The sequence below is a fragment of the Physeter macrocephalus genome, chromosome 19 (genome assembly GCF_002837175.3).
Source record: "Physeter macrocephalus isolate SW-GA chromosome 19, ASM283717v5, whole genome shotgun sequence".
Taxonomy (NCBI): Eukaryota; Metazoa; Chordata; class Mammalia; order Artiodactyla; family Physeteridae; genus Physeter; species Physeter macrocephalus.
In genome coordinates this window covers 2989512-3005976 of record NC_041232.1, presented here as the reverse complement: position 1 = coordinate 3005976, position 16465 = coordinate 2989512, and the positions used below count along the sequence as shown (strand labels likewise).

General features: G+C 57.8%; 1 protein-coding gene across 2 annotated transcripts in view; it reads left to right on the top strand.

The window, feature by feature from the left end:
* The window catches only part of BCR (BCR activator of RhoGEF and GTPase), a 34147-nt gene extending 17682 nt beyond the window's left edge, over positions 1-16465 (top strand). The window contains exons 11-18 of one of the 2 annotated variants that reach the window (XM_055080615.1): positions 9107-9166; positions 10148-10257; positions 11550-11689; positions 12216-12350; positions 13117-13222; positions 13666-13828; positions 14180-14684; positions 14873-16465. In XM_055080615.1, coding sequence (XP_054936590.1) covers positions 9107-9166; positions 10148-10257; positions 11550-11689; positions 12216-12350; positions 13117-13222; positions 13666-13828; positions 14180-14269 — 804 coding nt within the window. In that variant the 3' untranslated portion in view covers positions 14270-14684; positions 14873-16465. Of the gene's footprint in view, positions 1-9106; positions 9167-10147; positions 10258-11549; positions 11690-12215; positions 12351-13116; positions 13223-13665; positions 13829-14179 lie in introns of both variants that reach the window. The other variant, XM_055080616.1, reaches the window with a different exon arrangement.

Sequence of the window (16465 nt, the reverse complement as noted above, 5' to 3'; positions counted from 1 at the left end):
CAGCCTTGTATTTCCACATAGATCTTGTCCACCCTCCTGGCTTTACGTGGAATCCCATGGATTCCAACCGCACTGCTGGGCCATTTTGTTCTTGATGGATGCTAGGGCGGTCCCCAAACGGTGCTGTTCCGTGAGTGTCCTGAGCTGGATGCCTTTGAGTGCCGCCGTGTTTAGGCACCTGCCTCATGCCAGTCATCACTCTGGTCCTTGGTCGTCACCTCTGCTGCCCGAGGATGGCTGGCTCCCTTTGCTCCCTCCCACTCCCCTCCGTGTCTGCACCTGCCCCCAGCCCCCGCGTCCCTCACCCACAGGCATCTTGCAGAGCCTACGATGAGCTGACAGGCTGGTGCCCGGCTCCTTTTCTTGGCTCCGGTTCCTCCAACCTTTGACACCAGTCATCACCCTCCACAGCTGGGGTCCCAGGGGTGGTGGACTTTGAACTGGGGCCTCTAAGCACTGCCGCTGGGTAACCGAGGGTCTCAGAAAGGAAAAGAGGAAAGAACTGACACTCGTTTTCCTCCTTCACTGAGTCAGGCCGTCTTTGGAAACCCTCTGCCTTGATACATCTTGACGTAAACAAAACGTTTCCTTATGCTCACACTTGTATTCTCCGACAGTCAGGGGGTACCAGGTGAGTGCCTGCCCCATCTGGGGAAGACATGAGAGGTGAGGTTAGGGGGCTGGTGAGGGGCATCTCCCCGAGTCCCTGCTGCTCCCAATGTCTGATCCCAGCCTGCGCTTCCCCATCCATGGTGCTTTGAGCTCCTCAGACAGTCCTCCTTCCAGTAGGACCCAGATGTGAGATGCGGGGGGAGGGGTGGACTCTCTTAAAAAATACATTCATGGCCTTGTTAAACCAGCAATGCGGACTTCATTCCAGGGGGCTGTCGAAATAGGAGAGAGATGGGGCTCAGCTCTGAAAACAACAAAGAAAGGTGGGAATTTACCGCGCGGGGGGACAGGGAGCAGATGGAAAATGACTGAGAACATCAATAATGGTAGTAGTCAAATAACACCAGGGCCAAGGGGGCTTCTGGCTAAGCCGACCTAATGGGATTCTTGCTAAAGACAAGCCCAGGTGATCAGACATCACCAGGGGACGGTGGGGAATGAGTAGCTTGGTCAGATGTCGAGGTTGGTTAGATATCGAGCGAGGATGGGGGATTCTTGCTAAACTGACTTAGCAGGATTCTTGCTAAAATTGGCCTCTTGAGGACATGCCCCAGGGACAAGACCTACAGGCGTACCTCAGATACACTGCAGTAAAGCAAGTCATGTGAATTTTCTGGTTTCCCAGTGTGTATAAAGGTGATGTTTACACTGTACTGAAGTCTAAGTGTGCAGTAGCATCATGTCTGAAAAAACACTGTAAGTACCTCAATTAAAAAATACTTCATTGCTGAAATATGCCAAGCAGCATCTAACAATGCAGGGTTGCCACAAACCTTCAGTTTGTAAAAACAGTATCTGCAGAGCACAGAAAAATGAGGGATGCTTGTAGTTGGAAAGCAGCTCTGAGAAGCCTGTAGATTTGAGTCAAGGAGAGACTGTCAAGTCTCTCCCACTGCACCTCCTGGGACCTGGGGTGAGTCATAGCTGTGTCTGCCCAAACTCGTTTCCTCACCTGTAAATGGGTGGGGGTCATGGAGCTGTGCGTGGGGCCTTCAGTGTCAGCTGCTGCTGTTGTTATTATTTGTCGTCACTGTTGTTAGTGGGAAAGGCTGGCTTTGGCTCCGCCCCCTCATCTCTGCTTCCCTGGGAGACATGGTGGGAAACCCCACCCTTGAGCCTCATCACCCCGGGGGGTGGGGGATCCCAGAGGGGCAGGAGGGGCGTTTGTGACTCAGGCTGTAGGCGGCCAGGGGGCACCTTGTTTATGAATCGGGATCCTCAGGAGGAAGAAGGAAGGAAGTCAGGGGAGGGTGGTCATGCCAGCGACACCCTGGGGCCCCAGCCAGGCCTCTTTCTCCCTCCCCCTCCCCCACGGATGCCTTTTTTCTATGGAGGGTCCACCTGGGGGAGGGCGTCCATGACTCCCGGGGCCCAGCCTTCCTGAGTTGGGGCTTTTCCCAGTAAAACCAGGTGCCTTCCGAGCCGGGCCACGTGCGAGGGGTGTGTGGCCCTGCATGTCCTGCTGCGGGGTTGGGGGGGCGGCGCATGCCTACATCCCCCAGGTGCTCCCTGCCCCATGTACACACCTTAACTCAGAAGCTGAGTGGAGAGCCCTTCCCATGAGGGGGGGAAGGTGCAGCACCCCAGAGTGTCCAAGGGGGACCATGGAGAAGTGGGAGCCAGCCAGGGGTCAGCGGGCCCCAAGGGGCCAGGGATCGAAATCGGACACACCTGCCTGGGCCAGAGGTGTCAGTATCATCTGGGGAGCTAGGTCCCAGTCCCCCAGGTTAGGGTTCTAGATCCACGTGTTTTTACCCCCCTGTTGGTGTCGGTGAGTGGTGGGTTCAGGAACCGCTGGCTGGACTCTCAGGTTTCGGCCCCTGCGTTTCAGGTGACTGTCCTGGGTGAGTTGCCAGGTCCCGCTTCCCTCCCCGAGAGATGGAGCCCCCGCGAGAGGAGGGTGGGGGACTCTCCCTCCAGAGCCCAGGGTGGGTGAGCTGGTTAGCTCAGAGCACCAGCCAGGGACCAGGAAGGAAGAGGCACAGGCTGTCCAGTGGGGACGTGGCCCCGGGGTCATTGCGGGCAGGTGTAGAGGGCCCAGTGAGCTCCCTCTTCAAGTCAGATCTGAGGCTCAGTGAGCTGTCCGTCCTCAGACCCCAGGAGCCCGCTGTGCCACCTTAGTGATCGACGGCCTCCGTGCACCAGGCCCCGGGGAGCCCGAGGACAAGAAGACAGCTGTCCCCAGGCTTCACGGTCCAGAGCTCAGAAAGGAAGATGCTGCAGACGGGCCTCGAGCCGGAGCAAGCCCTGCCTGGGGCAGCCACTGGCCTTGATGGTGCAGTTATGTCAGAGGGAGGAGTCAGGACAGACGCCTTCACTGAGGGTCATTGCGTCTGGGGCTTCAGGGGCTGGTTCCCTGGGTGGAGATGAGCACATCCTAAGCTCCAAGAGCAGCCAGATTCATGGGGATGTACGGGGTGCTGTGGTCTGAGGAGTCGCCGGGCCAGGACAGGGGCCCCAGTGCCCCCAGCATGTCCTGGGTAGGGAGCGAGGGGCATCACCAGGGTCAGCAAAGCCCAGGGAAAGTGGAGCCTCACACTGTCGTGAATTTCTTCCTTCAGTTTCCCTTCTCTCACTTCCCTGTGCAATGTCCTCTCTTCTGCTCAGAGGGTAGCTTTATATCACATCCTAGAATTTTGTCTTCTCCCATTTCCCTTGCTCTTGTGTGTGTCTTGCTCGGCTCACAACTCAGGTTCTGATGGGAGCATCAGAAGTGATTTTTTTTTTTAATGTTTTACGTCTTATGTGAGCCTCACGGGTGAGACTGGGGCCTCGGGTGTCTGGTTTGACCCTCGCTTTATTTGAGACTACAGCTCGGGGCCGGCTCGGGGTGGGACACGGTTTCCCAGACTTCTCCTTCAGCCGGGAAGCTTGTACCTGGACTGGGTATGGGCTAGGGGGTCCAACTGTGCCCCTTTTGGGGCGTCCTGGCACCCACACTCCAGCCATCACCAAGCTGTGAGGTATACTCACTCTCAGTCAGTCTCCCCATTCGACCACCAGTTCTGGGCCATTGTGCCCCGGGAGCCCAGGGGAGTGCCTGGCAACATCACCAGATGTGGAAGTGCCACCAAGACTTGTACACACATGTTCTCAGCAGCACAGACCATGACAGCCTCAAACTGGAAAGAACCCAAGCCTCCACCAGCTGCTGGTGAGTAGATAAACAAAATGTGGCGTGACCATACTGTGGAATAGTATGCAGCCATAAAAAGGGGAGGATGTTCTGACACACTACAACGTGGATGAACCTTGAGGACCTTCTGCTCAGTGAAATAAGCTAGTCACAAAAGGACAAATACTGTCTGATTCCACTTGAATGAGGTACCCAGGGTAGTCAAATTCATGGAGGCAGAAAGTAGAATAGAGGCCACTGTGGGGGTGGGGGTGGACAGAGAGTTATTGCTTAATGAGGCAGTTTCTGTTTGGGAAGATGAGCAGCTTCTGGAGATGGACAGTGGGGATGGTTGCACAATACTGTGTTACGTACATGTTTACGTTACGTATTATATGCATGTATGTCTGGGCACAGAGATACCACAGTGAATGAAACAGAGAAGGCCCTGTCCTCGGGGCGCCTGCATTCTAGCAGGAGAGATACACACCAGCCAAAGTGTGGATAAGAGCCCTGGAGACCCGTCAGGCAGGAAGGAGATGGGGAGGGGGCAGCTGATCCTGTCACAAAGTCCCCAAGTCGCACCTGCCATCAGGATCATCTCAGGACCATCCACGTTCCATCCACATGGCCGTTCACCGTGCCAGGGCCACTTGTGCACCTGGGGATGGAGGTGCGTTGGCGGGTCAGAGATGAATGGGGTGAGACTGTGTTGTAAAATGGGTGGTGATTGGTTTTCACAAACATTTGAGGAAGATTTTAGATGTTCAACTGTAAAAGTTGTGAACATGTAAAACCACAAGAGCACATCCTTGTACGGATTCCCTGGGATTTGTCCTGAAGAAGCATATCTCCGCCACCATGGGGAGAGTGGTGCTGGGACCCAGTCCCTCCTTGGCTCCATTGTGGTCAAGTTTGGGACCCAGTATCTTTTCTTCGTTAACTGACACCATACCATGCATCCCTTTAAAGTAGGTAAGTCAATGATCTTCAGTAACTTACAGCATTGTACAACCATCACCAACAATCCTGTTTGAGAATGTTTCCATCCACCCAAAACCCTTTCCCTGTTCCCACCCCCAGGCCCGGGCTGACCTGCTTTTCGTCTATAGATTTGCTCATTCTGCATGTTTCCTATAAACAGAACCATACTCCATGACGTGGTCTTTGTGACTGGCTTCCTCCACTTAGCAAAATGTTTTTGAGGGTCACCCGCGTCATAGAGCATTTACTTTATTCCTTTTTTGGCTGGACCACATCTCGTCCGTGTATCCACACGCCACGTTTTGTTTATCCATCTGTTCACCAGTTGATGGATACTTGGGTTGTTTCCAGCTTGGGCTTGTGATGGTTAATGCCCCATGAATGTGTGCACGGTCTGTGTGTTGACAGATGTTTTCCTCCTTCCTGTGTGGAGACCCAGGAGGGGAATTGCCATGTCAGGCAGCCAAGGTTAACTTTGTGAGGAGCTGCCCTGCTTTTCCAGAAAGGCCACAGCAGCTCACATCCCCGTGGTGGTGTCCGAGGGCTCCTGTTTCTCCACATCCTCCCTGACCCTTGTTACCATCTGTCTTTTTGATTGGCGCTGTCCTTTGTCTTTTTGGGTGATGCTGTGGCCTGGTTGGGGTCAGGGAAGGTCAGGAAGGAGTTAAAGATGTAGAGGATAGAGCTCCCGAGAATAGATTAGTGAGAGGAGAAGCAGGAGAGCAGATTCCCCTCCTGGGGGGAGTCTCTGGTCTGGACCACTCCAGGGAGTGGGTTACAGTGCAGACACGTGGGGCTCAGTCGGGAGGGCTGGGGAGCCCCGCTGGACAGTCCTGGATGTTGACAGTTTCCCGGAGGAAACCACAGTATCCAATGAGGCTGGTGAGGAGGGAACAACATTTCCTTCTTGGACAGTTCAGTCCTGCCACCGCCCAAGCTGGGGTGGGTGAGAAGATGCCCCGGGGTTGTCCGTCGGTGACCCATTTGGCCGTGTCTGCTATAGAGCAGGCAGGGCAGTGCCTGGTCCTCAGCGCCTGCCCCATCCTCACCGCCTCCCTGGCCGGTCGCACGGGACCGTCTTCCAGGCAGACCTTGGGGCAACCGTCCACCAGGCTTACTGCCCACATTTGTTCCTCAGAGGTCCCCCTTGCCCAGCCCTAGGAGAGATAAACGGGGACCTGGACCTTCCTCCTGGGAAGACGGGTGTGAGCAGACCCTGTGCCCACCCAGGCCCTGATTCTGAGCAGTTGGCGCATTCCGTGCCGAGATCCCGACAGCGGCCCTGGGTTTTCCCTTGACTGCCGTTTTCCGGTCCTCTCCCCTCCATGGTCCCCACTTGTTTACTTCCCTGTGCTTTCAATAGCCCAGGAGAGAGCGTGCCAGCCTTGAGTGGTGTTTGGGGCTGGACGGAACCGAGCCGCAGCCTCACCGTTGTGTTATTCTCATGCTGCTTCCGCTCTGCTCAGCACGCTCTGTTTGTTAGAGCCGAGCCAGCCTGGGGACCGTCTTCCCACTGGAGCCACCCGGGCAGCGCCGTGGCCCAGGTCTGCACTCTGGGGGCTAGTGCGCGCCCCGGCCTCTGGGGCCCGGTGGAGGTGGGGCTGGACCTCGGTGCTGGGGGTGGATGGTGGCACCAAACTCCCTTATCACTGGGCCAACTGGCTGTGCTCTGGGGGCTGTGGGGTGTTCTCCCACCCGAGTCCAGCCCCGGCAGTGCCTGCCGTGATGGGGTCACTGGCTGTGGGGAGGTGGGGGGGGGTGTCCCCTGAGCACGTCTGCCCTGAGGCAGACTGGCCTGGCAGACACGGGTTACTCAGCACCTCCAAAGTCACCGACAGGAAACCAGCCACTTGAGAAGGAAGCTTGGCTTTTCTGGGCTTTGGAGAAAATCGTGACGCATCGGAATTCCCAAAACCAATAGGCTGCTGGTGGGGGGTGTTTTTCCCATACAGACAAAAAGTAGAACTCAGGGGTGATGGGAAACTTTTACCTTGGCTAGACTGCAGGGGCGGGGCTTCCTGAGAAGCCTGGTCAAAAGGCGGAGGAGGCCAGGAGCTCGCCGCACTGCTGCCCATCGCGCTCCTGCCCTGCCACGCTCCTGTCCATTGCGCTTCTCTCCATCACACCCCTGCCCTGCTGCCAGCCCCTCGAGCAGCAGGGCTGAGGATGCGAGAGACACCATGTGCAGCCGCCTTGCAGGGCTTCCTGCGGTACCTCCACCCGAGCCGGGCAGGCCGGAGACGGGTGGCCTCTGTCGAAAAGCACCTATGTGCTTGCGGCACCGCCCTGTGGACACACATCCGAAGCCTCGTGTGCAAGAGCAAGGTGGGCCTGCGGTGGGCCGGGGACTCCTGGGTGGGTGGTGCCAGGCAGGGTCCCTGCCGCCCGGTGTCGGGCTCTGTTCCCCTCCCTGTCCCTCTGCTGGTTGGCTGGGGCTGGGCTGTGTGTGCCAGTCTCTGTCCTGGGAAGAGGGGAGGGGAGAGGGGCTTAGTGATTACCGTTCTTTGGAGGGAAAGGAAAGGTATCTTTCTGCTGCCATGTCTCCCTGTTTACAACTGCCAGAGGTGGAGGGAAACCGTCCCTTTCCTTGGGAGCAGGAAGAACCGTGCCTGCCCCCTTCCTTCCTGGGCAGCCAGGACACAGGAGTTGGGGGTGAGGGACCAGCAGTGCGCGTCCTTCCCTCCCGCCCCACCTGGTCTGGTTGAGAGCTGGGAGCTCCACTGGCCCCAGAGCTGAGAGGGCCCTGGTGTCACCCCCCTGCACACACCCTCCCCCGGAGGAGGTGTGACCCCAGCTGGGTGTCGGGAAGCACCATGTGGGAGTGTTCTGTGACTGCTCTCTGCTCACAGACCTGCCCCTTAAGGTGGGGTACCCACGGCCCAGGAGTGTGGCCCCTGAGACCCTCCTGGAAGAGAAGGAGAACCTGTCACCACACGGCCCAGGAGGGAGATGCTCTGCCTCCCTCTGTCTGTGTCAGTCTGTCCATGCATTTCAGATCCTTGTGAATGGTACCCAGTAGGATCTAGAGGGGAGGGGAGGAAGGCCCACCCCCAGGAGTATCTGTGATGACGATCTCTGTGCCGAGCCGGGGCAGGGCGAGGGCCTGGGTGCACACATCTGAGAGGTAGGGCTTCGGGGCCTCGCTTTCCAGCTGCCTCCCCTGCACACGGCCCAGGTGGCTGTCTCCTCTTGGGTCCCTTGCAGTGGATAAACACGTGATGGCTGTCCTGAGCACACTGTGCGCAGTACCGCCGCATGTTGGGGTGGGGTGCACGCGTGTGCAGCAATCGTGAAGTGTGGTCCTGCTCTTAAGCAGCTTTCTAGTAGCAGAAATGAACCATCACCCAAAGCAAGCGATGAAATCCCGGGGCACCGTGCAAGGAGTGCCAGGTTATGTGGTGTCGGATGGTGGCTCCCTGACCTCGCTTCACACCAGAATCACCTGGGCAGTTTTTCGTTGTGCTGCCGTCAGTTCTGCAGAGACTGGGGAGGTATTTCTTTAACAAGAGCTCCCAGGTGCTTATTCGTCCAGCCCAACCCGCTGGTATAGAACATGTGCTCCCCAGAACAGGGGAGATGGAGCCCTTGTGGACAGGGGACACGCAGCCTGACCAGGAAGGTCAAGGCATCTTACAGCAGCACAGTCAGGTGACACTAAACAGCAGGGTCCCGAGGACCGGCGCTCGGACAGCGCTCTATGGGATAGAAGCAAGAGGGGCTGCAGGGAGCCTTTGTCCAGCCCCCTCGCCAGTGGCGTGATTTGGAGCTGGGCTCCAGGTCCTTCTGGGCCTGTCTCTGAGCCATGGGCCCGACCTGGACTGGAGACCCTGCCTGCACGGGCTCCCACAACCAGAGCTCGGGACAGTGTCCCCAGCTCTTGGATGACACCCCCCCCCAGGAAGATGCTTTTGAAATCGGCCTTCCCAAAGTGTGTCTAAATCGACTGTTCAGCCTCCTCCAAGCTGCGTGAAGCACCTCTGATGCCGGGGGTGGGGGCAGGGAGCAGGACGGCAGGGCTGCCAGCACTGATGTTAGCTCCCATTGGGAAGGGACCAGAGGATCAGGGTACAGGGCCCGAGCTGGTGCTGACTCATCCCAGGGGCAAGCCTGGGCTACAGGCAGCGAAGGTCTGGGGGCAGGAGGGCTGAGGTGCCGGGGGCTTCTAGCAGGTCCTCTCCTCTCTCAGGACCCCTCTTGGTCTTTGGATAGAGATGCCGGCCAAGGTCTGGCTCCGATTTGACTTAGACATGGAGAAGTAGCAGGCTTGGTCTGCTGCCCGGCCGGGCCTCTGCACAGACCCCAGGGCATCTGATAATCATGACCGCTTGCTTTCAGCTGGACCCCCAGGCCCTGCAGGACAGAGACTGGCAGCGGACCATCATCGCCATGAATGGGGTATGTACCCATGGGGCTGTGTTGGCACCCGCTTCCTGCCGAAGGCTGGGGTGGTCCTGGTCTCTTCCAAAACAGTCGGAAGGAGGCTGAGCCTGAGCCGGTGTCTGAGGGGGAATGTGGCTGGAGGAGGCAGAGGCACCATGGGGCAGAATCGCTGTGTGCAGGCAGGAGTCCGCCTGGTGGCTGGAGTGCAGTCACCCGCCAGGCACTGAGCATCCCTCCTCAAATGGCAATCCAGTGGCATCATGGGGACAGACAGTGCCTTGACCCTGGGGTCTGCCCATAGAAACTAAGACCCCTGATTAGCCTTCAGTGCCCCAGAAGGATTTTTTTTTTAACATCTTTATTGGAGTATAATTGCTTTACAATGGTGTGTTAGTTTCTGCTTTATAACAAAGTGAATCAGTTATACATATACATATGTCCCCATATCTCTTCCCTCTTGCATCTCCCTCCCTTCCACCCTCCCTATCCCACCCCTCTAGGTGGTCACAAAGCACCGAGCTGATCTCCCTGTGCTATGCGGCTGCTTCCCACTAGCTATCTATTTTACGTTTGGTAGTGTATATATGTCCATGCCACTCTGCCCCAGAAGGATTTAGACTTTAAAAAGAAAAACTATTACCACACACCAAAAAAGGTCTGGGCATGTAGGACAAAATGTTACCATTTGATAGATAATTCATCTTTTTGTTATATTATTCTCTATACTTTTTCTCTAGTGTTTTGTTGTTGTTGTTAGAATTATATAAGAAAGAGAAGCAATGGGGTCGTTGGGGGAGGTTCTGCAGAAGCTGGTTCTTAGATTACCCTGACCATTCCTGGCTCTTGCTGAGTTGGACTAGGGGCCACCCCCCACCTGGACCTTACCCTGCTCTCCCGGGGCGGGTGGTGGAAAGAATTGCTGAGGTCCCAGGGGCCCTGGGAACACAGACTGTGAGGACCAGGAGGGTGAGAGGGTCGTGCTCCCTCCACCTGCAGATTGAAGTGAAGCTGTCAGTCAAGTTCACCAGCAGAGAGTTCAGCTTGAAGAGGATGCCTTCCCGAAAACAGACAGGCGTCTTCGGAGTCAAGATCGCCGTGGTTACCAAGTGAGTGGTGAGGGGTTGGAGCTCATGCGTCTCTTGTCCCCAAGGACCGAGGGCACCCCCTCCCCAGGTGTTTCTGGAGGAAAGAGCAGGTGTGGGTCTCCTGCTCTGTGCACAGTCACTGCATGGGGACGCCTCCCAGGCCCTTGGAGCACTGTGCTCAGCTGCCTCCCATGTTTACCATGAAAGGTGTCCTCATAAGCTCAGGGGTGTCCCACCCCCTTCCTGTGCTGCCTGTGGAGCTGCGCTTGGCAGGGTTTTCTTCCCTCACTCGGAATTGGTCACGATCAGGCCTCCTGTTCAATGATGGAAACGCTGCCCCTTTGTCACGGGTCAGTTGCCAGGAGAAGCTTGTGTGTAGGTTTGAGGGCAGTTCTCAGGGACACAGGCCGCCTCCTCCCCGAATCCATTCGCTTCCCCGATTTGGAATCTGGCCGGGCCCTGACCTCGCTGGTCGTCAGGCAGGAACCTGCGTCAGACGCTCCCTGGACACCTTTTGTGTCCAAACACTGCTCCCTGCTCCCGGCTGCACCCCAGCACCTCTGGGTGGCTCAGGGCGGGAGCAGAGAGCACTGTCAGCAGGTGCCCCAGAGAAGCACTGCTTTTGGGAGTGTCGAGGGACAGAGCTTTGCTGGGCTCCCGAATGCAGTCACTAAACTAGACTGAAGCTGACCCTCCAGACAGCAAGTCTCCTGTGTTTGAAGTGCTCTTACCCCGGCATCCTGCCTGGAGCTACTGGAATTGTCCATTGTTAGGACGTGGAAGAGAAAAGTGTAGAATCACAGGAGTCTGAGCACTGGCATGAGGCAGCCCCATGGAGCTGGCCCTCCGGCCGGGCCGCCTGCTGGGCTTAGGGCTCACCTGTGCCCCAGGCCTGAAGGGGGCAGGATTGTTCTCTCGCATAGCAGGTAGGGGGCAGGGCTGAGACCGGGTCCCCTGACCCAACTCGGAGACCAGACCGCTTTCCAGGACCCTTGTGACTTCACCTGTTAACCCAGGGCCTGGGATCTTTTAACTGACTTCCAGTGGCTGACCTCACTTAGAAAAGCCTCCTGACTGTCCCTCAAAGGTCGTGTGTGACTTGTAGGGTGTCCAGCCATCTGGAGCTGTTGGAAAGGCCCCGATAAGATGTAAGCAGTGATAATCATGAGATCTCAGAACAGAGGGAGAACACACAGAAGGCTCTGGGTGTGCCCAAACCTGGGTGCTTCAGGTGTGCAGAGAGGCGCGGGGATCAGCCCCACTGCAGCCCGAGCCAGGGCTGCCAGGCACTGAGGGCGTCCCCTCCCTTGCAGGAGGGAGCGTTCCAAGGTGCCCTACATCGTACGCCAGTGCGTGGAGGAGATCGAACGCCGGGGCATGGAGGAAGTGGGCATCTACCGCGTGTCCGGAGTGGCCACCGACATCCAGGCACTGAAGGCGGCTTTTGACGTCAGTGAGTGTCGGGCTGGGCAGTGCGGGATGGTGGTGTGGGCACAGTGCCCAAGCCGAGATCCTGGCGTGCCCGTTTATGTTACAACGAGAAGGAAATGGCGCTGTGGGACGAGGTTCTGCACAAGCCAGTTCTTAACCCGTCCTGACCACACGGGCGTGGCTCTTGCGGAGTTGGACCAGGGGCTTCTGTGGGGGCGGCTCCATCTCGCACCGGGGCTCCACCTGCTTGCCCCCAGCTGGGAATGGAAAAGAGGTGCCAACCAAAGCCCAGGGGTCAGTGCGTCTGGCTGCAGAGAAGCTGGTGGAACTGCCCCAATTGCCAGATAAGGACACGAGACCCCAGAGGGTCCTGGAAGTGGAAGGGGGCAGAGCCGGGACTTCGGCCTGGCCTGGAGCCCTGGACGTGTGGGCCCAGCCACAGTTACAGCTCCCTTTGGGTGGCCAGCATGGGCCCGGCCTGTGGCTCAGAGGGTAGAAGTGACTCGGGGTCCATTGTGGGCCTTGTTCTACGTCTGCGCTCTCTCCAGACAACAAGGACGTGTCGGTGATGATGAGCGAGATGGACGTGAACGCCATTGCCGGGACGCTGAAGCTCTACTTCCGAGAGCTGCCTGAGCCCCTCTTTACCGACGAGTTCTACCCCAACTTCGCCGAGGGCATCGGTGAGTGAGGGGGGTCAGGGGCGAGGTGAGGGAACCCGAGTTTCAGCCCAAACCCTGCGTGTGGCGGGGGACCGAGAACCAAGCCGGTCCCGAGAGGCCTCTGCCCATCCTCAGCGGGCTGCCTGCTGTCCCGGTCCCTCCAAGTCGCCCGAGAGGCTGCAGCAGCTGGCGCTGCTGTGGACACGCCTGGGTGCGGGGTCCTGGAGGCCACTGTCCTCCTCACCTACCCCTGGTCCTGGCCCCGTCAAGCAGGGCTTCAAGCCCGACCTGACCCCCAGTCCACCTGGAGGGTGGGGGGCGCTGGCACATGGGGCAGCTGCGGCCTCCGCACCTCCCTCCAGGGCCATTCAACAGAGGACCTGGCTCCCTGGGTGCACAGGGTGATGTGATGAGGGGGCCTTGGGGCCTCGCGGCCCTCCTGCTTGTCACTCTTCCTGCTTTATTCCAAGCCCGGCTTCCCCTGCCTTGGGCTCTTCCGAACAGGAGGCAGGAATGGCCGAGTGTGCCAGGAGGGCAGCTGTGCCCAGCACCTCCTGCTGCTGGTCCCTTTGGTGCCGTTGACCACTTTGAGATTCAGAAAAGGCGTCCAGGGTGGCTGGCTCCCCACCCCAGCTCCCACCACCGTGTCCTCAGTGGGGGCCAGTGCTGTGTGAGGCAGGACGGTGACAGACCTGGGCTGTCCTGTGCCCTCCGACACAGGCCCTGGGAGAGGCCTCCAGCCCATGCTTGTGACCCTGAGAAATAACTGCCCCCCCGCCCCCTGCAGCTCTCTCAGACCCCGTGGCAAAGGAGAGCTGCATGCTTAACCTGCTGCTGTCACTCCCGGAGTCCAACCTGCTGACATTCCTCTTCCTTCTGGACCACCTGAAAAGGTAACCCCAGCTCCTATGTGGAGGCTCAGGGCTCCGGGACCCCCAGGGCAGCAATGGGGAGGGTCCTCCGTGCCCCGCTGTCTCCCTGGTGTCAGACTCCCCAGCACCCAGGGCCTTCTCTCTACACCTGCCCCGGTCTGTGGTTATCCCCTCTGGGTACCAGAGCCACTGCCACCCCCATCCCTCTCTGCCACGGCGAGTGGTGTGCTCGGATCCCCACCACCACTGCCCCCCATCCATCCCACAACCGGCCCCACCACCTGGTGGCCTTGAGCACTCTTCATCCCGGGCCCCTCTGACCCAGAAGAGCCAGGGTGGGGTCTGCTTTCTGCACAGCTGGGGCTGAGCCCCCCACCCCGGGGGGGACCTGGGTCCCCCCACCCACCTCCATCCTCAAGGTGGTGTCACAGCAACACCCACTCTTCTGCCTTGGCCCTCCACAGGGTGGCAGAAAAGGAGACAGTGAACAAGATGTCCCTGCACAACCTCGCCACGGTGTTCGGCCCCACACTGCTCCGGCCCTCAGACAAGGAGAGCAAGCTCCCCGCCAACCCCAGCCAACCCATCTCCATGACCGACAGCTGGTCCCTGGAGGTCATGTCCCAGGTACGATGGCCCTTGCCACCCGGCCTGACACAGGTGGTCTCTGTCTACCCCTCCCTGCATCCTGCCGGTGGTTCCCACCGAGTTGTGCAGGGTGGGTGTCCAAGGTTTGGAGAGGGACTTGTCCAGGGCCACGAGGCAGGGAGGAGTGGGGAGGACCCAGGCCACCGCTTTTTCCTCTGCACCTTTGTGGGGTTTCTCAGGGCGCGTCCCACCTGGCCGTCCTTCAGGGGCAACCAGATCTGTTGCTGTGAGGGGCTCGTGTCACCAGCAGGGCCCTTGGTCTGCAGGCCCTGGGCTCTGCTGGAAAGGCCTCTTCTCTGAGCCGCTGTCCCCTCCTGCTCTGCCCGGCAGGTCCAGGTGCTGCTGTACTTCCTGCAACTGGAGGCCATTCCTGCCCCAGACAGCAAGAGACAGAGCATCCTCTTCTCCACCGAAGTCTAAAGGCCCAACTCCACCTCCAAGATGCCGGCAGAACGGCCTGGGAACCTCCTAGGGAAACGGGCTATCCACAGAGCGGGAACCGAACCTTCTAGAGGAGTCATTAGGCCACCCCCCAGGGCCAGGCTGCTGCCAAGAGACAACTACCCAAGGCAAAAGGCCAAGTGGCCTGGGCAGTTCCAGGCCCCCCTCCGGTGGGGCCTGAGAACTCTGGGCTGGCCTCAGACTGTGGTTTTCTACGCCGCCACCAGAGGGCGCCCCAAGCCAGCCCTCGTGTCTCCGGTCACGGGCCTGGGCGGGACCAGGCAAAGGGAGTGGTTTTTACGAATTTAACTTATGAGAGTTTAAAGATTTCTACTGGATCACCTGTCGAGATGCACCCTCTCCAGGGAGAAAGGAACAGGAGCAGATTCCCTCGGTATCGTGTCTTGAATAAATAACTGCTGCTGCTTTGTGCCCAGGGGCCAGGCCCTGTCCAGCGTGGGTGGGGGCGTTTAGATTTCCCAGACTTAGAAATTCGACTCCTGTTTGTAACAGGGTTTGAAAAGCTAAATCTACACTGTGTAGCGCTTGACCCCTTTCACCTCCTTTCTTCTTTCTTTCTAGAAGGATTTGTGCAGAAATGGGTCTTCCTGTTCTATCCTGTTGCTTTGTTTTTGCTGATCACGTGCCCCTCGGAAGGCAGCTCCCTGCGGAGCTGCATAACGTCCAGGACCGGACACCAGGGGAGGGAGGCCCAGGCTGCGCACTTTATGGCTGGTGGTCTAGGGAAAGTGATCCTGTTCACCATCCCGACTGACCCGCCGGGCACGCACTCTCCTCGTCAGCTCAGAAAGGCCTTGATCTCTGGCCTTCTCCGGCCTGTGGCCCATCTACCCCCAAATCTCCCTTGCCCTAATCGTGTCGCACTCCCCCCCCCACACCCCAGATCGCTTCATTCCTCGCTCTTTGCTACACACACTCAGCAAACTTTTGTAAAGTTTTCCTCTGGGCAGCGGCAGCTTACTGACAGCTTGTTTTAAACTTTGATCTGAATAGCCTTTTGATACTTGAATATTTTTAAGTTTTATACATAGTTTCTAATTTTTTTCCTAACAGATTCAGATTCCTAATAAGATGTTAGAATGTACTCTGTGGACAGTCTGTGTCCCAGCGGCATCTCGTCTTCCTCTGAGCGCCAGCTCTGTTTCCATCAGGAGCCACTTCTGAAGTCTCCTGAGCATCTGGAATTGGGGTCGGGGGGGATTAGGAACAGGCTGGGCCGAGGGTAGGGGCTCCCATCCCAAAGCAGGTGGAGGGACAGAGCCCCCCACGCTCCACACACCTGTGCAGAAGCCAGGATATGTGCCTGGTAACCCTCCTGACCATATGACTTAGAGGGAAGAGAACTGGGGAAACCACTAAGTATTTTGAAGAAACAAGTCTGTGAAGAATTGCATCACTTTTTTCAAAAAAGGAATGGGGGCGAGGAGAAACTTCCATGCTGGACTTGCAGGAAGAGAGGATGTAGCTGAACCGGAGGAGGGAAGCAGTGGCATGACTCAGGAAAAGGCGTTTGCTTGTCACGCGATTAGACCAGTAACAGGTGGCACTGTCCAGGACCCTTCCCGTGTCCCTGGCGGGGTGGGAAGGCTTAGCTGGTGTGTCAGCGGGCAGCTCCTGCCCGAGGTCGTGGCACACGGGGCCACGTGCCCCCCCAACTCTACCCTCCGCTCGCGGACCTGCTGAGGCAGGGACGGAAAAAGAAGTCACTCGAAGGTCTTAAGCCTGCATACTTTATTTATTTAGTTGTACTTTTTTCTCGTGAGGAGAGCAGACCCACTGTTTTAAAGCAGTGCTGCTCTCCTGGGGGATGAGGGCGGGGAGCGGGGTCCCCTGTGCTTTGCATGTCTCTGGGATCCATGCGTTTCCCGGGCCTCCAGTCCCTGGCCTCTTCTGGCCTGGCTTCCCATCCCCGTCTGGCCCTGCAGAGGGAACACACTTTACTTAGAAAAGCTAGACCTGGCCCCGGTTTCTTTTTCCCTGGAGTCTCATGATTTGCGTCTGTCGCATTGAAACTGGAAAGCAATCTCTCAGTGTCTGTGCCAATTTTTGTTCCCTCCCCCCATCTCCTTCCTCTATTTGCTTTTTATTTATGTAGGATGCATGGTGTTTAGTGATGGAATGACCACTGTTTCTTGTTCAGCTGTCAAAACACTC